Source organism: Parathielavia appendiculata (assembly GCF_033297405.1).
Source record: "Parathielavia appendiculata strain CBS 731.68 unplaced genomic scaffold N657scaffold_2, whole genome shotgun sequence".
Classification (NCBI taxonomy): domain Eukaryota; kingdom Fungi; phylum Ascomycota; class Sordariomycetes; order Sordariales; family Chaetomiaceae; genus Parathielavia; species Parathielavia appendiculata.
This window is the reverse complement of record NW_026944221.1, coordinates 177,042-199,217: the sequence shown is the minus strand read 5'-3', so window position 1 is coordinate 199,217 and position 22,176 is coordinate 177,042. Positions and strand designations below refer to the sequence as shown.

The 22,176-nt window shown below is 57.2% G+C and overlaps 10 protein-coding genes across 10 annotated transcripts; 5 read left to right on the top strand and 5 right to left on the bottom strand.

The window, feature by feature from the left end:
• Window positions 1-530: 530 nt before the first annotated feature.
• On the bottom strand, window positions 531-2,866 carry N657DRAFT_640594 (uncharacterized protein). The gene has a single exon (XM_062792003.1). The coding sequence runs from the start codon at window positions 2,627-2,629 to the stop codon at window positions 674-676; it is 1,956 nt and encodes a 651-aa protein (XP_062650501.1). The 5' UTR covers window positions 2,630-2,866; the 3' UTR covers window positions 531-673.
• A 208-nt stretch (window positions 2,867-3,074) lies between these two features.
• N657DRAFT_640592 (uncharacterized protein) lies at window positions 3,075-4,411 on the top strand. The gene is made up of 3 exons (XM_062792002.1): window positions 3,075-3,306; window positions 3,378-3,683; window positions 3,782-4,411. Exons 1-3 carry the CDS (start codon window positions 3,103-3,105, stop codon window positions 3,929-3,931), a joined length of 660 nt encoding a protein of 219 aa, XP_062650500.1. The 5' UTR covers window positions 3,075-3,102; the 3' UTR covers window positions 3,932-4,411.
• N657DRAFT_174035 (uncharacterized protein) lies at window positions 4,071-4,647 on the top strand. The gene is made up of 2 exons (XM_062786082.1): window positions 4,071-4,103; window positions 4,203-4,647. Exon 2 carries the CDS (start codon window positions 4,308-4,310, stop codon window positions 4,557-4,559), a length of 252 nt encoding a protein of 83 aa, XP_062650499.1. The 5' UTR covers window positions 4,071-4,103; window positions 4,203-4,307; the 3' UTR covers window positions 4,560-4,647.
• A 588-nt stretch (window positions 4,648-5,235) lies between these two features.
• Window positions 5,236-7,232, bottom strand: N657DRAFT_640591 (kinase-like protein). The gene is made up of 4 exons (XM_062792001.1): window positions 6,704-7,232; window positions 6,561-6,630; window positions 6,355-6,503; window positions 5,236-6,292 (listed from the first exon to the last, which is right to left on the bottom strand). Exons 1-4 carry the CDS (start codon window positions 6,830-6,832, stop codon window positions 5,300-5,302), a joined length of 1,341 nt encoding a protein of 446 aa, XP_062650498.1. The 5' UTR covers window positions 6,833-7,232; the 3' UTR covers window positions 5,236-5,299.
• Window positions 7,233-7,792: 560 nt separating this feature from the next.
• Window positions 7,793-8,292, top strand: N657DRAFT_640589 (uncharacterized protein). The gene has a single exon (XM_062792000.1). It carries the CDS (start codon window positions 7,885-7,887, stop codon window positions 8,095-8,097), a length of 213 nt encoding a protein of 70 aa, XP_062650497.1. The 5' UTR covers window positions 7,793-7,884; the 3' UTR covers window positions 8,098-8,292.
• Window positions 8,293-9,769: 1,477 nt separating this feature from the next.
• On the bottom strand, window positions 9,770-14,354 carry N657DRAFT_610718 (uncharacterized protein; the record flags this gene model as incomplete). The annotated part of the gene is made up of 3 exons (XM_062790338.1): window positions 13,804-14,354; window positions 10,228-13,741; window positions 9,770-10,152 (listed from the first exon to the last, which is right to left on the bottom strand). The coding sequence occupies exons 1-3, from the start codon at window positions 14,122-14,124 to the stop codon at window positions 9,770-9,772; spliced, it is 4,218 nt and encodes a 1,405-aa protein (XP_062650496.1). The 5' UTR covers window positions 14,125-14,354.
• A 520-nt stretch (window positions 14,355-14,874) lies between these two features.
• Window positions 14,875-17,392, top strand: N657DRAFT_640588 (lactation elevated protein). Its single transcript, XM_062791999.1, has one exon. It carries the CDS (start codon window positions 14,965-14,967, stop codon window positions 16,936-16,938), a length of 1,974 nt encoding a protein of 657 aa, XP_062650495.1. The 5' UTR covers window positions 14,875-14,964; the 3' UTR covers window positions 16,939-17,392.
• Window positions 17,393-17,847: 455 nt separating this feature from the next.
• On the top strand, window positions 17,848-19,388 carry N657DRAFT_566406 (uncharacterized protein; the record flags this gene model as incomplete). The annotated part of the gene is made up of 3 exons (XM_062788426.1): window positions 17,848-18,174; window positions 18,238-18,291; window positions 18,375-19,388. The coding sequence occupies 3 exons, from the start codon at window positions 17,848-17,850 to the stop codon at window positions 19,386-19,388; spliced, it is 1,395 nt and encodes a 464-aa protein (XP_062650494.1).
• A 213-nt stretch (window positions 19,389-19,601) lies between these two features.
• N657DRAFT_565363 (Sedlin) lies at window positions 19,602-20,250 on the bottom strand (the record flags this gene model as incomplete). Its single annotated transcript, XM_062788352.1, has 2 exons — window positions 19,602-20,141; window positions 20,200-20,250. The coding sequence occupies 2 exons, from the start codon at window positions 20,248-20,250 to the stop codon at window positions 19,602-19,604; spliced, it is 591 nt and encodes a 196-aa protein (XP_062650493.1).
• A 565-nt stretch (window positions 20,251-20,815) lies between these two features.
• On the bottom strand, window positions 20,816-22,140 carry N657DRAFT_565262 (FabD/lysophospholipase-like protein; the record flags this gene model as incomplete). The annotated part of the gene is made up of 2 exons (XM_062788345.1): window positions 20,816-21,903; window positions 21,972-22,140. The coding sequence occupies 2 exons, from the start codon at window positions 22,138-22,140 to the stop codon at window positions 20,816-20,818; spliced, it is 1,257 nt and encodes a 418-aa protein (XP_062650492.1).
• Window positions 22,141-22,176: the final 36 nt, after the last annotated feature.

Below are 22,176 nucleotides of genomic sequence, written 5' to 3'. Positions count from 1 at the left end.
GCTCATCACTCCACACAAAACCCTCTTCTGCAGCCAGTCGCGTGTCGCGGGCAAAAGGAGTAGGGAGCTTGGGCGGCGTCTGATCCGACCCGCTACATTGTGAAAAACTCCAAACCGCCCCCGGAGATATGCCAGGAGCCAGCCCGAGTGGCGTGGTTTTGTCGTGTATAGCAGTGCAAGTGGCGGCCTGAGAGGTTTTAAGTAAAAGCCTTAATCGTCTATTTCGCTCGATGACTGAATGGAGCACCTCGGAGATGGGGCTAAAATGCCAGATCAAAACTCATCACGCATCGTCGCAAGACGAGTCTGTCGTTGAACCCTTGGCAAGTCGACTGAGGACTGGCGAGTCGAAGTGCTCTTCTCATATACACAAGGTAATCACGTTCTGACCGGGTCTTCAACCTGCTTGTGCTCAATGCATCACGATGGATACGCTGGAGTGTCTTCCACAAGGGGATTTACAGCCACCAAAATCACCATTACCGCTGCATTCGCTGGCACACCGCCCATCCGCGAATTTGTAAGGCCGGAATCTGGGAGGGAAGCTTATGCTGATACCCCTAAAACGAGCTCGCCACGCGCACGTCGACCACTAAGCTCACAACATGTATTGTACTGAAGCCATCGCTAATCATCTCCTTCCCTAAAAAGCCATCCCCAGCAGGGAGTGGAGCTACTTCTTCTGCCGCTTCGCGCTCTTATCACTAGTGGAGCTTAGCACGCTGGCACTCCGCTTGTGAGCCCCGCCGCTGCTTCCCGGTCTGGCGTCAGCAGTCTTCTCCTTCTCCGCCCCGGGCTCCCCTTTGATCCCGTCCGCCTCGTCAGCCCCACCCCCGGTGTCGGCTCCAGCGCGAGCGGACTGCTCACCACCCGGCCGCGCCTCTCCGTTCGCCAGCTGCCCATCGGTCTGATCCCCAGCCGTCCTTTCTTTCTCGTCTTCCACATCCCCCTCCTCAGCGGCAACCCCATTTCCATCATCATCACCACAACCACCATCCCCCAGCACACCCCTTGCCCGCTCCCTCTCAACCTTCTTAGCCTCCTCGAGCTTAATCTCTCCCTCCAACTTATCACTCAGCTTCCTCAAATCCACCAGCGCCGTGACAGCGCCCCAGAGCACCTCAAACTGGGCCGTCACCGCCGCCGTGGGCATTATTAGCCGCGGCGGCACGTCCAGCTCGGCCAGCGCGTTGGTCATGCGCAGCTGCTGCTGGCCCGACTTGTGACTGTACAGCTTATTGATGCGCTCGTACCGGAACGTGGGGCCGCTCCCCAGCCGCTCGTGGTACGACACGCCGTAGACCTGCTCTTCCTGCGCCGAGAGCTTGCGGCGCTCCTGGTGCTGCTGGTGGGCGGCGGCGGCGGCGGAGGGCAAGGAGCCCTTCTTCTTGTTGGCGGTCGCGGCGGCGGCCGAGAAGGAGGTGGCGGTTGTTGAAGTAGGTTCGGCCGAGGTGCGGGCGCCGCGGACGTCGGAGTCGCGGCGGCTTGACGACGGCGCGGCAGCGATACTCTCGCGACGGTTGTGGGGTCCAGACTCGGGGGCGGCACTGTTGGCAACAGGCCCGCCTGGGCTGACGCCGTCGCCCGGGCCGAGGATGCTCTTGCGCTTCTTGGACTTGTCCGTGGACATGAGGTTCTGCAGGAGGGCTTGCAGTCCGGCGGAGCTCTTGAACGAGTTGATGTCCGAATCTGTGGCAGGGTAGTCAAGGCGGCGGTAGAGCTCGCGGCGCTCCTCGTTGAAGCGCTCGGTACGCGCTAGGATGCGCTTGATCTCGAGGAGCAGGGACTCCTCCTCGCGGGCCTCGTCCTTTGACCGGGCCATGGTGTTGAGAGCAAACTCCTTGCGCTTCCTCTCCTGCTCCGGATTGAAGTTCTGCATTATCTCGTAGAGTTCAAACTCTGGGCGCGTCATGTACTGCGCCGGCTTCTGGACAGCCATCATCTTCGATGCCACCTCGTAGTACCGGGACTTCAGGTCCTCCATAGTCCGCGGTTTCGGTGCGGGCACCACGGCAGTACTAGGCCCGTTCGCTTCCTCCTCCTGAGGAGGGGGCTTTGGCACGTACTCGTACCTGTCCCATATGATGGGCCAACGCAGGTCGTATTCCTGGGCCAGTTCCAACAGGTAGTCTGTTTCTTCCTTGGTCCACTCGCTGCTTTGGAGATTGGACTGGTACTGGTCGTCGTTGTACTGCGGTACGGCGACCTTGGCGTTGAATTTGGCGAAAGACGAGTCCTCGAGTGTGTCCTCCTTTCTCTCTCCGTTGACCCCGTCCTCAGCCGGCCGCGATTCCCCGTCTTGCATGTGTTCTGCTGGCGGCGCGCCATGTTCCGTCTTACGTTTCCAGTGCCTGAGGACGAGGGCGCCATTGTCGCCCCGTGCCGAGTTGATGAATGGCCTCAGTTCCCACCGTGCAGCCGGCTTGCGACTGGCGAATCGCCGCTTCTTGAAGAAGGAGACCTCGGGAACAATAGCTATTGGGTTGTCGCCGCCGAGACTCTGCACTTCACGAGCGAGGCCTTTCAGGTTTGGCCGCGGAGCGATAGTTTTTCTCTTCTTGGAGGGGCGGGGTCCAGCGGAGTGGTCCGAGGGGAGGTTCAGGACATCGCGGACGTCGTTGGAAGTCATTTTGGTGGGGTGTTTCGCACCGTCGCGGGTCGCGGGTTACGCTAACTGTGCAAGCTGGCTGTACCCAGGCGGTCGCATTCACAAAACCGATCAGCGGAGCCCGATTTCAGTGAAAGAAAGTGTTCTATGTATGCACATGGGAAGATCTAAATCTGTCCCGGTTTGCGCGACGATAAGAAGTGATGAGAGTTCGTTTGGGCGATGCAGTTCAATTGATTGGGCAGTTCATCAATGTCGGGACTCTAATTCTGGCAGCCATTCCCGCCAAAAATTCCCTGCTTGGTTCTGGAAGTTCACCGCCAGGAGACTGGTGTGGCTCAAGCCAAGCAGCACACGTGACCAGTTTTCTGAACGTGGCACCTTCGAAAGCTTGGCCGGGGTTGCGGCCGAACGAGTGAGTGCCCTGTTGTTCGCAAGGGAAAGAGTCCAAAGCGAAATACCACCACCATCCACCCGCCATCACGGCCGACAAGATGAGGACCGTTCTTTCACTTTTGTCCCTGGCCTCGATGGCCCGGGCACTGTATTTCTTCGTCGATGTAACATCACCAAAATGCTTCTTCGAAGAGCTCCCCAAGGACACCCTGGTGGTGGGCCACTACACGGCCGAGGAATGGAACGACCACAGGCAGGTTTGGGAAAAGCACGACGGCATCAGCATCTACATCTCGGTTGACGTACGTTTTTTTCCTCCCTGAAGTAATGCGCTCACTTTTACTGTCACTAACTCCGCATCCCTTCCCCCCAGGAGACGTTCGACAATGACCACCGCGTAGTCTCACAGCGCGGCGGCGCCTCGGGCAAGTTCACCTTCACGGCGGCTGAGTCGGGCGACCACAAGATCTGCTTCACCCCGTCCTCCAACAGCGGCCGGTCCAATTGGCTGTCGGCGTCGTCGCCCAACGGCGGCATCAAGCTGACGCTGGACGTGGCCATTGGCGAGACGAGCGCCCTCGAGGGCGGCAACAAGGAGAAGATGGAGGACTTGGCGACGCGCGTGCGCGATCTCAACGCCCGGCTGAATGATATTCGGAGGGAGCAAGTTTTCCAGCGAGTGCGTTCCCCCTCACCAGCCACCACCCGCCCCTTTTCCCACTCAAATCATATTTTAAACCAGGGACATAATCACTGATGCATGCCCCGAACGAACAGGAACGCGAAGCCGAGTTCCGCGATCAGTCCGAGAGCACCAACTCGCGCGTGGTCCGGTGGATCCTGATCCAGCTCACCGTGCTGGGCGTGACATGCGCCTGGCAGCTGTCGCACCTGCGGTCCTTCTTCATCAAGCAGAAGCTCACATAGAAAGGGAAGAGGAAGGGATTTCTAAACACGAATTCTGGTTCGTTGCGCTGTTACGGGGAGGACCTGTTACCTCTGTACCGGAATCCCCGTTTTGACGAATATGTGGGCTGCTGGTATGCAATGGGGTCATGCTGCCTTACGGAAAGCATCCTGTCTGTCTATCTGTCGGGGGGTAAGAGCTATATCTCTGTGTGTGTCTCTCTCACGGCGGAAGAAGTCAACTTATGGGTTTGGTTTGGGAGCGGAGTTTCTAAAATGCAATCAACGATAGGTATATACGCAGCCATGGCTCTACTGTAATGACACATCTACGCATTAGGTCGGGCGTGGTCCGGAACTTCACCATAGGCCCAGCCTGGCTTAACAAACCTTGATCATGACTGGCAAACTGGACACGCTTCCAGTGAAGAGTACTATCTTCGCTACCTTATTCTGCGGCCTGTATTCTCTTGCTGAGTATGAGACAGCTCGCTGCCATGATTCAGATCTAAAACAGTTGGCCCGTCTTGATGGTCATCGCTTTGCGACACGCTTCCATTTCCCTCCACGAATAACATACACTAGGCCCAACGCAGTAAATGACAGACGGAAGAAACCCAAACAGAAACAAACAAAGCACTTTAAGTAGAGGTGCTGTTCTCTAAAATCAAACAAAAGGGGCATCCTCAAATGGCAGCAAGGAAGGAAGGAGGTCGGAGAATGTTTTGTAGGGCAGTCCTATGCACCATTCCATTATTCTGATTCAAGGATAACATGAATGGCAGTCAGTCTTCCGTCTAGTGAGGAGATGAAAGGGCAGTGCAGTCAACCATTGCCCATCGCTACGTCGCTGTCCCTATTCTGTTCTGTGAGTTGCTGCATGTTGTCAAGAGGGATGCTGATTATTAGAGAGTTATATGTATGGGAAAAAACAAACGTCCAAAGAGCGCCATAATGTTTTGTTTTCCCCGTAATGCCCAGCCCAGTAAATACCCAGCCCCTGCCGTCAGAGCTGCGAGAAGAACCGAGGAGGTCCAGGCCGAGAGAAGAGAAACAAAAGGAAGTGGCCCATCGAAAGACCGGACTGTCGTAATCGTAATGAAGTCTGTCCAGACGCGCCGAGTGTGTGCCGGAAACCGCTATGGAAAGAAAGTATCCTCTATGTCCCATGCAAAAACGAAAAAACGCATGCGCATACTTCAGGCAAATTCATGTCAAGACTCGTCTCCTGGGAAGCCTTCTATATAGAACATGCCGTCCTTTGCCGCCTCGCGCTGCGTCGACGTGTTAGCAGGCGCTAGCCGCAACCACGTCAGCAGACGTCCCTTGCTCACTCAACAGGGTGCCAGATGGCTCAACGAAACCCGAGGATCAAAGCTTCTCAAGCTGCTAGCCGCAGCAGAGCGTCTTCATGAACTTCTGGAAGCCGGTTGGCTGTGGTTGCTGAGGATTATTCTGCTGCTGGGGTGGGCTGTTCATCTGGGGAGACTGCGTCATGGGCCGCTGGGGCAGGTTCTGGGTGCTCGTCTGAAATTGCGCTTGGGTGGAACCCGTCGGTGTCGGCGCCGCTGCCATATAACCCCCAACCGCCGAGCGCGGGCTTGCCAATGCGGGGCCGTTTGGCCGCCCTTGACTCTGCGGGCCTATCGCCTGACGCGGCAGCGGGGGTTGCGTCGCGTTTAAACGAGCGGCCGTCAGTCCCGGGGCTTGCGGGTCGCTTTGGTGACGAGTGGTAGCCCCCCGTGAGTTGCCGTGGAGCTCCATGGCCGAAGCCCCGGGCCGAGAGTTTGGGTCGTGCAGGGCTTGGCGGTTCCAGTCCCCCTTCTTGTCCTGCTTCCTCATCCAGTCGTACTCGCCATCCTCGACTTGTCCCGCTACTTGCAGGGCCTCTGTGAAGAGACCCCGAAGGTAGTTATAATCGGGTTCGTCTTCAAAGCCCAGGCCGCGCACATACGTGAGGTACTTCTCAAACTGCTCGGGAAAGCCCGCACAAAGGTCCTTGATCGCCGTCGTCTGCTTCTTCTCGCCGATCTTCTCGTACTTCTGCTTATTGGTGGCAGCCTTGAGACCTTGCCAAGGCAGGCCGCCACGCAGGAAGTACATGAATACGTGGCCCAGGGCCTCGAGGTCGTCTCGCCTCGACTGCTCCCTGCCAAGGTGCGTGTTGATACTCATGTACCTGGCTGTGCCAGACAGTGACTTGCGTTCCCTGTAGGGAATGTGCTGCTTGGTCTTGGGGTCGCGGTACTGCTTCGCCATACCAAAGTCGACGACATGGATGACGTTGGCTGTCTTGGTACCGGGCCTGCCGATGAGGAAGTTGTCGGGTTTGATGTCTCTGTAGATCAAGTTCTTTTCATGAATCGTTTGGACACGCGACAGCTGAAGGTTTGGTTAGGTTGCTGCGGCACGCGAGATGAACGTTGAGTAGGCGAGAAACGCACCATTTGCTTTGCGACCATGCAGACGGTCTTGAGACTGAACCTCCGGTTGCAGTGGTCGAAAAGATCTTCCAACGACGGGCCAAGCAGGTCGATGACCAGGATGTTGTGGAGACCTTCCTGACCGAAGTAGTAGACATTGGGAATGCCAGCTGAGAGGCACGGTTAGGCCAAGAGCATAACTAATATTTCCTTGGTGTTGAACTTACGGCAGCCAACGAGAATCTTGTAAGTCCGGTACTCGTCGCGGAGTTGAGGAGCGTCGCTCTTCCTAGGCTCCTGGACCGCGGGCACGTCAGCGGTGCTCATGCGAGACGCGTTCGGCGTGGGTGATCAGGGAAACACGACGTACAAACTTGATGGCAACTTGCTGGCTGTTGAGGAGGTTCGTTCCCTCAAAGATGACACCGAAGGAACCCTCCCCGATTTTCTTCCCTACTCTGTAGTGGACTCCAACCACGTTCGACGATGAGGAGGCCATTATGGAAGGGCTAGGCGATAAACGCGCGACTCGACAGGGCTAATCGTGCTCTGAACTACGCCCAAATGGCATTGTCAGTTTCGGATAGTCACCAAAGCACAGAGGCCGTTCATGAGATTGCGGGACGATTGATGACGATGCAGGGCGAATCGGCGAGCGATGAAATTGATGAAGCATCGAGGCCGAGGTGCCTTCGAGATATTGCATCGCAGAATACCGGCAGAGCTGGGGAAAAAGGACGATGCAGTGGAAGAAAGGGTGTGTACGGAGGGCATGAGTCAACGCACTCACCCTCGCTTCAGGCTGGCAACCTTGTTGATAGGCGGTGGGCGGAGCTCGGCGGTCACCAGGCGTGCTTTGCTGGCATAGAACTTGGGCGGTCGAAGTAATTATAAGCAGGTCCGACAATCGCGACGACTGCTCGTGGGAAAAGCCAGTGGACGCAGCCCGATTTGGAAGATGGAGCGGGCGAAGTTGAAAGTATTGGATGGGGGGATCGAGTCGTAATTGTGTGATTGTTGCTCGTCGAGTCCTCAGCCGTACGAATACTCCTCCGTACAGCACACCGTAAAACCAGGCCGGGGCAATTCGGAGGCCCAACGCTGGCTGAAGCGGACGATTAGTGGGCCCACACTCGAACTCTGCAATCGGTCGGCCCGACACGCACTTGTCGTCTGCGGCCTCAGCAAAGGCGCACAGAGTGTGGGTGGGATGGCGATGTATCGTGTGTGGTGTGGCGGAATGTGAAATGGAGGAGGAAAAGACGAAGGAAGGGAGATAGAAGGGGAAGGCAGGGCAAGTGGAGTCGGACAACAGGGGCCGTCAACAATCCAACCAATCCAGCCCTGGCAACTTCGTTCTGCACCTTGCTGCGGGCAACCCGCCGGGGAAGTGAGCTGGTCCTTGCGCCCTTCTTTTCTGGCCAATTTCCACTGAGCTTGCCGCTGCCACCGCAGATCCTTGCCACAACACCACGTCCCCGAGAACCAGTCTGAACCAAGAGGTGTACCACGCGAATCTCAGTCGGGAGGAAGCCGTTTCGCATTCAATTGATGAATTCTCTTATTTCTGTTTTAGGCACTCATCTTGCTATGCATTGGGGTTCCTTCGGGCTGGCCTGTTTATTTCATACCCAGGGACATATCCATGAATTTAAGTCGCTCACATTAACTCTGGCCCGTGCCCTCAACGTCTTTTCTCCGCACCGTCAGTCGCTGATGCAACTTCGTAATCTCGATCAACTAAGCAGGAAAGCAGGCCGTTGACCGATTCATCAGGCCTTTGTTGCCGTCCGCCGCCCGTGGGTGGATGAGGACCGAGGGCCACCAAGAGCCAGATGCGGTGGAGCTGAAGAAACTAACGATCGGCCCAGCCCTCCTCCTCAGTCACCAGCGATCCCAGAAACGGCATGCGCCCCCAGCTATACATCCGTACGGATAGAGAGATTGGGCCAATTCTGCCAGTGAGCCGCAGCTAGGCTGGGTGCGGTCATGCATGCCTTGTAATCCGTACAAACTGCAAACATGTGTTCGCTTTGTTGTCGGAAGCCTTGATGCTCCCATGGAATTACAATTGATCAACGGCATACCCAAAAAAGCCAAGGAGCAGCTAACCTCAGAAGCAGAGCTTCTAAGTTTTTGTCTAAGACAAACGCGGCCGCTTCCGACGAACGACGTCCAGTCCTCCGCATCGCATCTGCACCGGCCCTTGAGAAGCATGCAGGCGTTGCTGCATTGAGGACCTCTCTGACAGACCCGGCCGCTGTAACTCATCGAAACCTTAGCTACCTAAGGTACTGTACCAACATCAGCCTGTTGTTCTCACCCCGGTTCTGCGGCCGGCCGTGGAGCAGAGGGACTCGATCCAGGCAAATTTGGGGCGTACTCCTTGGGACCCTTCTGCGTTTGATAGCCAGGAGAAAGCAACTTGGGAACTCCTGAGTCGCGCTGACAAACAAACCAGCGTTGAACTGTAGGTTGACGAGCGAAACGACCTCATAGCCTCATCTACACGTGTATGGCGTAGCAACCTGGCCGTTCGACCCCCTGTCCTTTACAGCGTCTCATATCAGAGCAGTTTGAACATGGAAACGCCGTTCCATCTTCCTTCCCCTTCCCTCCCCCGACCCTGGCAGTGATACACCTTTCATTCTAAGAAACTCAGAGTCGAAGCTGTCCACCCATCATCGTCCCTGACTTTGATAGGCTTGTCAATGTAAGGCATCATCCCCTCCTGTCCCAGTTGCCGATAAGCGGAAGGAGCCCCTATGATCGAAGTATAGCTGTGTAACACTTCTCCAGAGCTCGTCAAACTTTTCAGCTATTTCAAGTGCGGTCGACTATACCGATGGAAGGTGGTGTCTGGTAATCTCGTTCTGGCAAGTGCGCAGCAGCTGTCCGTAATATGCGTGTGTGTGGCTCTATGAAGCTTGTTACTTGAGAGGTCATGATGGGATCGGCAAGTTTTTCTCAACATGACGCTGGGTTACGACTCATCCCCAAAGTCTTGGAAGAACACAACAACAGTGTCTCTGGAAACTTGGCGCGGCGTCGACCACAGCAAACGCATGCTCAAGACGGGCAGCGACGTACCAATAAACACAAAACAACAGCCTTCCTATTTTCAGCTGCCCTCCCAGCCTTCAAGGCCAGGTTCAGCCCCTCAAACCCGCCGTGTTCTCATAAAGTCTCATCAGAAACCCACCGTCAAACCAGCAATATCACGAAACAGTATTTATACACCTTGGTCCGCGTATACCCTAATACGCCCCGTGATCCGTCATCTACAATGCGAAAAGAAAAGAGAGACTGGAAGGACGGTGAACCTCCATCCTCCTTCCTCGCCAGTCCTCCATCCCACAAGCCTCCCATCTTCGGCCGATCCAGGCGAAGACAGAAAGAAAAAACAAAAAAAAAATTCGACACACACGCAACCCGCTCAAACCGTAAACAAAGCTCCAGGCATCAGCTTCCCCATCCCCTTCCACCCATCCAACCCCTCCGCACCACCACCACCAACATCCACCCCCTCCCTAACACCCTTACCACCCTGCTGCTGAGCCCTCCTCACTGCCGCCGTCAGCCGGTCATACGTGACAGCGACCGTCTTCTCAGCACAATCCTTGGTCGTGCGATACCACGCATCGAGCTGCGCCTTCTCAATGGCCGCGCGCAGCTGTCTGTCCTCCCAGCGCATGGCATCGAGCAGCTTGCCCCGAAACCCGTCGTCCATGCTGTCGAAGCGGCGGTCGAGGGTCTCTGTAAAAACGCCGAGGCAATCCGACGGCTTGACGTAAGGTTGGAATGTCGGGTTGGAGTGTTCTGCATTTTGGGAAAATAAGTAAAACTGCTCCCAGCGTTTTTGGGGTGCAAGATGAAGAGAGGGGGGAAACTTACGCTCGTCAACAACTGCGAAGAGGGCGTGGTAGGCCGCCGTCTGGCCGACCGTTTCCAGCTGGTCGAGGTCGCCCTTCTCATTGGTCTCGTTGACGCGCTTCCAGTCGTCCCGGTTGAAGCAACGGCGCCAGATGAGCCGCTCGGCATTGGAGCGCTCCTCGCCTTTAAGGCCGTACTGGGCGACCTGCAGAGCCAGGTAAAACTGGTCGCCGATGGTGTCGTAGTGGTTGGGTGGGAGAGATGCGAGAGTGAGCAGGTCAATCAAGGTATGTGACTGCAGCGCTTCGTGCCGGAGCAGGCGGCCCATGGAATCCTCAAAGACCTGTAGAAGAGCCTTGTGCCTCTTCGGGATCAAAACCCCGTACTCCTTGACAGCAAGTTCCACTTCTGCCGACTCGTCGACGCCTTCCTGGATGGTGGGCAGGATCTGACTATACAGAGCGTCCTGAATCTTGATAAGTTCCAGAGCATGGTCAATCTTCTCGAGGTTGACGCCGTTCTTCCCTTCGTTCTCAGAAGGGGCACTGCTGACGCCGTCAATGGTGGCAGCTTGCTCGGCATCTTCGGCAAGCAGAGCCAGCTTGCCCAGGCTGAGCTCGATCTTCTTGTTCCAGACCTGCTGCTCGCGTGTGAGGCCCAGGTCCAGCAGGGTCTCGGCGGCATGGTCAATGTCCTTCTCCCGCTCGATATCGTTGATCCAGGAGATCTTGGCCAGCTCCGGCTTGGTCCGCAAGAACTTGGTCGCATAGCCGTTCTTGTCGTACGGGAAGTCAAGCACCGCCTGGACCCCGCTGTGCTCGAGAAGAACCTCGTAGGCGCGGAACGCAAAGCTCTCCTTGTACTCGTCAAACAAGCGGCCCATTTTCTGCTTCTTGAGCTTAGCAAGAGCGAGGTTCTGCGCGCTGTCGGTCGTGTTCCCCACTATCGCGCTCTGTTCCAACGCCAGTATCTGCTGTACCACAACCTCGGCAAGCGAGTCAAAAGACCTGTACTCCTTCGCGAGGTCGATGGCCTCCTCCCAAAGGTTGAAATCCTTCAGCCTCAAGATCTTGGTGAAAACATCTTCTTGGTAGATTTGCTGGTAAGTTCGCCCGCGCTCCTGAGCCTGCGGGTCGTCACTCAACGAAGCCCAGCTGGAGAACTCGGTCAGAGAGGTAAGGTACTGGCTGGTTAACGAGGGCAGGAGATGTCGGATGGATTCGAGAAGGCGGGGGTCAACGGGCGAGTCTTCGGAAGACTGTCCCGAGTACCTCTCAAGCCATTGGTAGCAGAACTCCACCAGCCGCTTGAGATTATTTGTGATGAAAAACGTCGCGGTCCAGGGTTCTGGGAGGGCGTTGCCGCCCGCAATGTTGGTCGGGTCAACGCCGTACTGCCTTGCTAGGTTGAGCCGGAACTGCCGGGCCTCGAACAGAGCTCCGTTGTTCACGGTAACAGCCTCCCAAACCAGACGGTTGAGGCCAGCCTCATCCGACAGCTTCTCGGTGAAGTGGTACTTGATGATTTGATAAGCCCAGGCCACAAAAATGTCCAACCGCCACACGTCGTTGATGAACCAGTGGCGGACAGGGTCCACCTGGCCGACGGCCACATTGAGCTCCGTCTTCTGATTCTCGTTGATGTAGACTGCCGTTTCCGATATAAGGGTTTTCCTGTCTCCCTTGGGACGCTCTGCGAGGAACTGCTCATGTTTCTGCCAAATCCATGTCGCAACGGCCATCTTCTCGGCATTAAAGAGCAGCATCCAACGAGTCCGCATGTCCAAGTCAATCTTGAGCGAGCTGAGATAGACGATCAGCCCGTCCAAGTACACAATTCGGCTCTTCATGTTGTTCTCAAGGGACGCCGGCAAGTTTGCAATGAATGGCGTCTTGGAGCTCACGATCTCGTGGCTCAACTCGATGGCGGCGTTTCCGATTTCCTGGGCGGAGAACGGGAGATTTCTCCTGCCTTGGAACACTAAGGGATTATCGCCCTTGACGCCAAAGAACACGGCCTGCTCTAGCTTGCTCTTCGCAGTAACCTTGGGCGGTGCGTCACTAGCGAACCGGTCAATGTCGGTGACTGCGATCCGGACGGTCCCGACTCCTTGTAGTAGGAGCACTGCTGTAGGGTTCTTCGTCCTGTGGCGGTGCGGCCGTAAGTCGTCCTGAGCGTGCCCATTCCCGATGGGCTCCTCGACGCCGGAGCCGACAACCTGAAGCGTTTCCTCGTCCCGGAAATCCACCACATCTTCGAAGGTAGGCGGTACCAGGTGGCTATCCTCCTGCAATTGTGTCTCCGGTGTGTCAGGCGGGGCGACCATGGAGGCGATAACAACTGCTCTGTCGAAGACAATGAAGGCAACAAGAGCAGGGCGCGGGAGATAGATTCGAGGCTTTGCCGGGGCACCGGGCCTCACGCTGCTGGTATACGACGTCATCGGGCGGACCGTTCCGACCCGAGGACCCTCCGGGCTTATGACTACCTCAACAAGTGAATACCGGGCCTGATGCTGCCTTGAAAACGATACCAAGAGTAAGGCGTGCTGCAACGACTCTTCTTCGTGGGTTAGGGCCTCGCTCAATCGACTGGCCCTGATGTACTTTTGTTCCAAGCCACGGGGCACAAAGGTGAAGTCGAGCACCTCGAAAGAGTCTTGCGGGAAGTTGCTGGCAGTAGGGTCTGCCTCAAAAGCGGCTTCGAGCAGCCGGTCTCGGATATCGAAATCGGCGAGAAGTTCGTGGTGGCCACTGCGGTGGATCCTCCAGGAATGCAACCGCCCCTTGGATGTCGCAGCGACTATCACACGCTCTCCAATCTTTGACCCGTGGCTAGCCCGCGCGGCAGCAATCTCACCGCGAAAGGCGGCGGAGCTCAAGGCTTGACGAATGGTCCCGAAGAAACCCAGGGCATTGCCACCGAGAGCGCTCCGAAGGAACTGAACTGTGATCCCAGGTCGCCCATGTCCGTCCCTCACGCTCATGTACGCCATCCGGCCGGAGCTGAAAACAAGGACGAAGCCTGCAGAGTCGGCATTAACGATCTGAGTGACGTGCTCGCCCGAGTACATTCCCGATATTGAGTCCTCGACGCCAGTCCGTTGTTGGCGGATGAAGTCGAGGGTGGCCGCGCTCGAGATGGATTCCCAATATGCGATTTTACCGCTCACGGGCATGATGATGACCAGGCCGGGCTCTTCCGAGGCTGCTGACGGGGTAACCAGAGACGCGAGCGGGAGAGGGTCGGACGCATGCTTCGAGGGGTATGGGAGTGTGAAAATGAAGGTTTCAGGTGACGCTGTCGTCGAGGTATAGGGCCAGACGAAGGCGTGGGTATGGGTGAGCGTCAGGGCGTAGCCTGTCGAGGAGTAGATGGCGCCGTGCTGTCGGTCTTTGGAAGAATTTAGCAAAGCTGGTCCACGAAACAGTCCGCCCTGGAGCGGCACAAGAGCATCGGTCTTACTTTGCGCGTCTGCGCGGAGTCTATCTGGCACTGACGGCAACTTGCTCACTGTAAACGCATTGTTTGCGGTCTGCAAACGGAGGGTCAGCTCGAGGCGCATGTCAGGTCGAGGCGGGAGCAAGGGGAACGAACCAAAACAATGCTCCCGTCGCCCTTGGTCGTCCTCTCGCCAGGCTTGGCCTTCTTGGACCGTACACTGAGTTCCTTCTGCGGAGCGCCAGCATTCTCAATGCCGTCGCGCTTGGCCGTGTTCAGGTCGATCCTGTCGGGTTTGACCTCGTACATGTCGGGCTGTACATCGGGATTTGCGAAGGTGGTCTCGGACAGCGGCACCCTTTGGCGCTTCGCCTTTGGCTGCTGAAGAGAGGTTTCGGAACTGAGAGGACGCTGTCGGCGACGACTGCTTCGCGTGCCTTTGGCTGGGCCGCCCTCGTGGAGCGCAGAGGAGAACATTTTCGCAATCGCTACGATGGTTGAGAGTGTGTTGGATCCTGCAGTCGCGCGGCCTTGAGCAAACAGGAGAAACAGCGCTTCAATAAATCATCGCTGGCCGAACAACGCCAGGAAATGAATGCTGATGGAATTCAATGTGCTTGAATGGGCGAGTCGGTCAGTTCTGGAACAACCGAAGCAAAAGCGACCAAGCGGAAATCGAAACAATTCTTGTCCAGGCGGGCATCTGCACGGCGGCAGTGACGAAGCCTTCATCGATTGGACTGTGTTGACTTTGGGCAAAAATTCCAGGGTTTTGAGTGGCTGCTGAAGCTGCACGTCGTGGAGCCAGCCCAGATCTTCCTCGTGGCCCCACATTTTCAGCCAGAGGCTGGATCATTCAGTTGTTTTCTGCTCAGCTTGTCTTGATCCAATCAACCCGCAGCGAGCCAGCCAGTTTCTTCCGAAAGTCTGAACCAGCAGCCTCCTTTGATGACCAGCAGACAAAGTCTGTTTCTACTATAATGTTTTTCGTGTCTACGGTAGCTATCGATCGCATTCTCAGTCTCGCCTGTATATACTGATGGTGTTCCTTAGCTGCTGTTTCCCTGTGCTTTGAGTTGTACTCATTCATTGCAGGCCTCCCCCGGTGCGTGACATCATTGTCGTTGGCTCGGCCCGGCCTGGTGTGGTGAACCAAAACCATTCGGTCGGCTTCGGCAACTTTGAAGCCGGAAGCACCGCCCCGGCCTGTTTGCATCTCGAGGACATCCGGATACCTGCCTTTACATTGCCTTGCCGCCCATGCTATAATCTTTTCATAATGGTTTCGGACATAAGACTTACTTTCCAGTACCTGCCATGAGACGGGCCACGACCTCGGTCACCATCACCGACCCCTTCGTCAAATACTCGTCTCTCATCGCCACGGGCGTCTACAGCCCAGATTCGGCCCAGTACCGCCTCGCTCACCACCTGCAAAAGGTGTACCTCAGACTCAAAGATTACACGCCTTCGCACGAGTACCGGACAAGGCTCCGACGGATCGCCAAGGCAACCAATGTCGATGCGGCGCCGCAAGGCGACGGCGGGACCTACCTCGCCTCCTCCACGCATCCGATCCGCCGCAATCCGCTCTTTGCCCGTTTCTTCCAGAGAAACGATGGAAGCGAGAGCCTGGCATTGGCGAGGGTCCTGACGAATTATCAGGCTGCCTTGCACGTCGACTCGCCCAAAGGGCTGTTCCTTTCGGGGGAAGTGGGCACGGGCAAATCCATGCTTCTGGGACTCCTCGCCGAGGGTCTGCCGACTCAACGAAAGAAGAGATGGCATTTCAACACGTTCATGCTGCACACATTGTCGAGACTAGAGGAGTTCCGCAAGTCTCGGCCCCAGTCAGTCCAGGATAGTCCCGAGTACCCTTTGCTCTGGATGGCCAAGGAGCTGGTCGAAACATCCCCTATTCTGTTTCTCGACGAGTTCCAGCTCCCGGACAGGGCGGCGAGCAAGATCATGAGCAATCTCTTTGTTGCCTTCTTCCAGCTCGGTGGCGTCCTGGTGGCGTCTTCGAACAGGATGCCTGAAGAGTTGGAAAAGGCCACAGGAGGATACTACTCGCCGCCAGCCACTGGTGGCCTGGTCGAGAGAGTCCTCGGCCTTGGGAAGAGCCGGTTTGGCGGCGAACTCGTTGGTCAAACCAGCAACTTCGCCGCGTTTCTTGAAGTCCTCAAGGCTCGCTGTGAATTTTGGCACGTGGAGGGGACACACGATTGGAGGAGGCGGGAGACTCGGGGCCTTCTCTCAGCCGAGTCGTTACCAGCTGTTGACTCAGTGCCTTCCCAAGTGGGGATCAGCCCTGGCCTCGCTGCGGGCAGCCGCGTCAAGCTAGCCGACCGTGAATGCGAATCGAACACCCAGATGCCAGCTATGTACTTTTTGCCATCCGATGGCGATGAAGTATGGATGGCTGCCCAACGGGATGTTGGTGGTATGAAACACGGGAGCCATGGAGCCCAAAGTCTGGACTGGGAGCCTGCCACATTGATAGTGTATGGGAGGAAGTTGCTCGTCCCTCGTCAGCAGGCCGGCGTCTCCTACTGGCACTTTGCTGAGCTTGTCGGCACGCTGGGACCGGCCGACTATGTTACTCTGGCGTCCAATTACCATACCTTCATCATTGACCACGTTCCCGTCCTTCTACTGCCCATGAAGAACGAGGCACGGCGATTCATCACTCTGCTGGACGCACTCTACGAATCACGATGTAAGTCGGTTATCCGGGCCGCGGCTGGCCCTGATTGTCTTTTCTTCCCCGATTCGACTGCACCGGCAGCGGAAACGGATGCGGCTCAGGCAGCAGCAGCAGGTAGCCACGATGAAGGTACCGACGCAACCTATTCCGAGACAATCGCCGAAGTATACCAGGACCAGACGTCTCCCTTCCGCCCCAACGTATCCACCTACGCAGAGTCCCCCACGTCAAAATACGACCCTGACCAGGACTCGGATTTTGGCAAGGAACAGGAGAGAAAGACCATCGACTTCAACAGAACCGGTGCCTTTACCGGCGAGGACGAGCGCTTCGCCTACAGGCGGGCGACGAGTCGGCTGTGGGAACTCTGCAGCGCACAGTGGCATGCGCGGACGGGCGACTGGTGGCAGCCGCTGCCAAAGGAGGCCAGGCACTGGGAGGGGGCCGAGGCCTCGAGATATCCGCCTTCGCCGCTTTCGAAGGGCATGCCGAGTGAGATTACGATGGGGCAGTCGGTCGAGCTTGAGGGGCCGGCGGGGCTGGAGAGGTTTAGAGTTGCGAGTCTGAAGAGACTGCAGCAATAAATAGCAAAGCCAAGGAGTCTGTTTGTTGGGCTGGTCCTGTCCCGGGATGTGTACCCTCGGTTGCCCAGGACCCACTGATCTACCTGAAAGGGGACAATGAGACCAGCCCGGCAGCTTGACGACCGTCCTTTGAAACCGTGGCAGAAAGGCGACGAGAATCTTTCTACTCATGACCTCCTCTTGCTATCTGAAGGCACTCCACGGACGGGTACGCACACAAGATTCAGGCCTTCGCTCCTAGAATCAGCATCAGGGGACATCGGAAATCAAGGATCTTAGCGCCAAACCGTTAGCCCATTGTGGGGAAAGGGTTGCATTTCCACAGATCTCCCGCTCCCGACTTCCCGCCGCTAGGTGGTGCCGGGGTCGACTAACATGGGAGAAATCAACTTCACGCCGGCCATGCTACGGATAGAGCGGGTGGCACGGAGTACAGAGCGCATATATACCGTATAAATTATATATACCATGCTATGCGTTGGTGTGGTCCACTCGCTTTGAGAACACCCTCAAAGTCTTTTGTTTCCGTCCTCACCCGCGAACATCAACCACAACCCCCGGCCAGGACAACCAATGACACCCGACCCCTCCCTCGGCCAAGTTCCCGAAACAGCAACTCTTGACACTTCGGAGCGAGTCCCGCCGTGTAAACCTGGATCGCACCAACTCGCCCACCACCTCCTTCGAGGCAGTGTTGCGCCCATCAAGCCGAGGGCAGCCACATGAGCTCTGCTGTAGGGAGGAAGAAGGCAACGTTAGGGTTAAGGGCACTGGTAGGAGGGCTCAACTGTACTCCCCAAGTTACTATTGCCGTAAAACCACTTCTTCCTTATCCGTATTCTTCCCCATTCACTCCTAACCCGCACATTGCAATGCACACCCCTCCCCGGGGACGTCGCAGGCGGCGCCATGGGCGAGAAGACAAGACTCCAAATGTTAATGTGGCCGCGTGCGCGTCAGAGTCGCCGCCAGCTGAGACAAATCACGCTTGTCCTAGGACTCGTTTTGGCCTTCTACTGTCTCGTATTTGTCTGGCACCGGCCAGCATCCAAACTGCAGAGGACGCGCCCGCTGCCGCCACAGATCCTCAACAACCTGTCTCTTGACGCAGAGCAGTGCGGGGCCTATTTCCCGGGGCTCACCCAGGAAATTGACGATGTCGTGGCCCAGGGGCCGTTCCAAGTGAAGCAGACAGGCGACTTGGGGCCGCTGCAGGGGAGGATCAAGGACGGACGAGTGCGGATTCCTCATTAGCCATCACCAGCCATTGATCGGCGCCGTTGACAGGTGAACGAGTAGATATACATAATCCACGCCCAGCGCAAATCCGACCTCTCCCAAGAGATGCTGAACGTAAGTGGCGCCGCTTACCAACTTATCAATCACCCTACCCAAACCGCCCATGTATCTCCTACTCACTCGCCCCCGTAAACCAGTCCCGGACCGCCTCCCTGCACCAACTCCACCGCGCCCTCATCACCTCGCCCTCGCCGCTCCCAGACACCATCTTCACGCTCAACTTCCAAGACCAGCCCTTCGGCACAGCCTGGGCCTACAGCCGACACGCCGACCCGGCCTTCGGCTCCTCCTCTTCCTCCTCCTCCACCTCCAAAAACGACCCCAACAAGCGCTCGTTCCTGATGCCACACTTTTCCTTTTGGGCGTGGGACCTGCCCTTCATCGGCTCCATGTCCCGCGCGGCGCAAGCCATCTCCGAGCTCGAAGCTTCGTACGGATACCTCGACTCCCCCGGAAAAAAATCAAAATGGCACGCCAAGATCGCCAAGGCCGTCTGGCGCGGCACGACATGGTTCAACAGCGTGCACAGCCCACGGATGCGACAGGACCTGGTGAGGGCGGCGAAGAATCAGCCGTGGGCCGACGTTGAGGCGCTCGACTGGACGGGCGGGGCGGAGCACAACGCCAGCAACGCGCTGCCCATTGAGGAGTTTTGCCGGTACAAGTACGTCGTGCACACCGAGGGGATCGCGTACAGCGGCCGATTCCAATTCCTGCAGATGTGCGCCAGCGTCGTGCTCACGCCGCCCATCATGTGGATGCAGCATGTCACGCACCTTGTGAGGCCCGTGCTCTCGAGCGAGTTGGACGGGATCGGGGGGAAGCGGTGGACACCGACTGAGAAAGTGAGGAGGGCGTGGCCGGTCGGGTACAGGCCTGAGGAGGCGAATATGGTGTTTGTCTCGCCGGACTGGTCGGATTTGGGTGAGACGGTGGTCTGGTTGGAGGCGCATCCTGAAATTGCGGAGGGGATTGCGAGGCGGCAGCGGGATTTGTTTGTTGGGGGTGGGTATCTCAGCCCGGCGGCTGAGACGTGCTATTGGCGTGCGTTGGTGAGGGGGTGGGCGAAGATGGCGAGGACCGAAGGCCAGGGTTGGGAGGAGACCGAAGGGATCCCGTTCGAGACGTTTAGCCTGACAAATACTGTGTGATTGGCGGTCAACTTGGCGTAGCCGCTGGTGTCGATGTTCGGGTTCCGCATCGATGTTCGGAGTTATTGCCTTCTGTCGTCGTAGACTCAACCAAAGCTAGAGGTGATCTGCTGGCAGCGCCCGAAATGTGAGTTCCACCAGCTCGGCCCATCCCGTCTGGCAACTCCCAACCCCAGGCCTATCTCCTCCTTCCAAGCCATCAGCGAGAGCCCCTCAGAGATTTGTAACCCCCGGCATCCAATTCTCCCCAATCCGCCTCATATCTCCAGCAAACTTCCTACTCGTAATTTTCTTGCCACCGTGTCCGGCAGGCGGTGAATGTTCGTCCGGTTCGAAGAAAGGGTTCTGCATCAGCCGTATGTACGCCGTCTGCATGGCCTTGAACACGGGCCTCATCTCGCCCTCCCGCAGGCCCGCCGCGGCGCCGGCGATCCTCTTGCTGTCTCTCCCGTCGGCCAGGCCTGCCGCGACTGTACCATCGATGCGCCGACCCCGCATGTCGACGATGACGACGAAGCGGGTGCCCGTGTTGGTCTCGAAGCCGTAGGCGGCGAGGCGGTCGTCGACGGCGTGCAGGAGGCCAAAGTCGCCTGTTAGCCCCACGCCGGCGGCTGCATTCTGGCGGGACCTCAGCTCGAAGACGTCCAGGGTGCTGGAGAGGATGAGGGAGAATTGGAGGGGTGTCCGGACGGGGCGGTAGCTGTTGGTAGAGGGGTCGTAGGAGGGGAAGATGGACGTGTGAAGGGGGTTGTTCTGCACTTGATAATCAGTACACGTGCGAAGAGGCAATATAAAGGTCGAGAATTCCTACATTTCGGCCAATCACGCCAATGCACGCTATTGAGGGGATTGCGGTCGCCATGATGGGCGAATGAAGCTGCCAGACAGGAGTTCGATGGAGCTAGTGAAGCTGAGTTGGGAAGCCGATGCTTTTATCAATGACCAAGCTCCGGCGAGCACCAAGGGGCCAGATAACTGTGGGTCTATACGGTATACAAAACTTCACACCGTTACAGAAACGAGGCTAGGGAAACTGCACTGGTGAGACGACCGCAACACACGGATACCCATTAAAATGAGGGCGAACACGAAGACTTGCCAGACAGTTGAAGTACCGTAGAATCTCACACGATTCGAATATACGCACAGACGTGTTCAGCCTGGAGACCAGGCTGCTGACATGCGGGAGCCTAGTACTCCAAGCAAAAAACATCTGTGCGTGTATTCGAATCGTGTGAGATCTTACGGTGAGGGGATCACTACAGCAAGTGGTATAGAACTGCAAATGCCTCCCACTTTGACTTGACCTCAAACGCCAACAGCGCCCATTCTTCACCCAGTAATCCGTGCAAATGACCCAACGGGTAAGACGAAGTATCCGACGCCGTCACAATGTCGGTAGCACACAGCCCTCACAAGTCGGACGCTCACTCCTCATCCACAAGGCATTCGGTCTCTTCCAGCCCTCTGAGCACCTCCTCGATCTCGCTCGGGTCCGTAATCGCCCAGACGCCGCCACCTTTGATCGTATCCTTCCCTCTCATGCCCACCTCCTTCCCGACCAGGTTCCGCCCGACGTAGCCGGGACCAATGCCCACCCACCTCCGGACCTTCTGCTCCTGGTCGAGATACCTTATGCTGTCCCACCACCGCACCGTCTCGAGGCACCCCCTCGCCAATAGATCCTTCAGCTCCGCCTTGCTCTCGAAGGGCCGTGCCGTGACGTTGCTGATACATGGCACCTTTCCGGGCCACGTGACGATATCCTCGCCATCTCTCCCCTTGACCCGGCTGGTGCCCGCCAGTAGGCTTTGCATCACCGTCACGGCAGGTTTCATTAGGGGGCTGTGGAACGGGCTATCGCTCTTGAGCCGCACCGCGCGCGGGTCATGGCCCGAGAACTGCCTGACGTGCGCGACCAGCGTCTTGATGCGCTCAATGTTGCCGCTCAGCACGATTTGGTTCTTGCTGTTGATGTTGGCGATGAGCACCTGGTCGATGGGCGGCCAGTCCTCGGCGCTCTCCGACTTGGTCCCGAGGCTGCTGTAGCCGACAAACTCGTGAATCGCGTTGATCAACGACGGCATGTACTCGGGCTCGCTCACGATGGCCACCATGCCATACTCGCCGCCGTACTCCTCTTCGGCGCGCCGCGTGGCTGCCGCCATGGCCTCGGCGCGTTTTTGGACCAGGAAGAGGCTGTCTTCGAACTCAAGATAGCCGCTCGACACCAGCGCGGCAAATTCGCCGAGGGAGTGGCCCAGCATAAAGTCGGCGCGCTCGGACGTCTTGAAGCCGAACTCCTTCTCCAGGATGCGCAGTATCAGGATGGACGTCGCCATGATAGCCGGCTGCGCATTCGGAGTCAGGGTGAGCACCTTCCCAGGTCCCTCCTGTATTATGCTGGAAAGCTTGTACCCCACGGTATCGTCAATTTCTTGAATGATGGGCATGGCCGTGACGGGAAAGGCTTCTATCCAGGGCGTGAGCATGCCCACCTTCTGAACCCCTTGCCCTGTTGCCGTACCACTCAACGTCAGTAGCTGGACACGACTACGAGTAGACTGGAAATGAGCAACGCACCGGGAAAGAAAATGGCCGTCTTTGGCCGGGCAGTACCGGCAGACGCATAACGAAGTTGTACCTGCAACACCGGCTGTTGTTGACTCGAGGCCGCGGGCGCCAAGACTGCGCTGGAACGACGACTCACATGTTTGGCGAGTGCGCGACATGGACTGCGAAACGGATTCATTTCTCGTATTGGAAGCGAAGCTGGTCAATTGTCGCC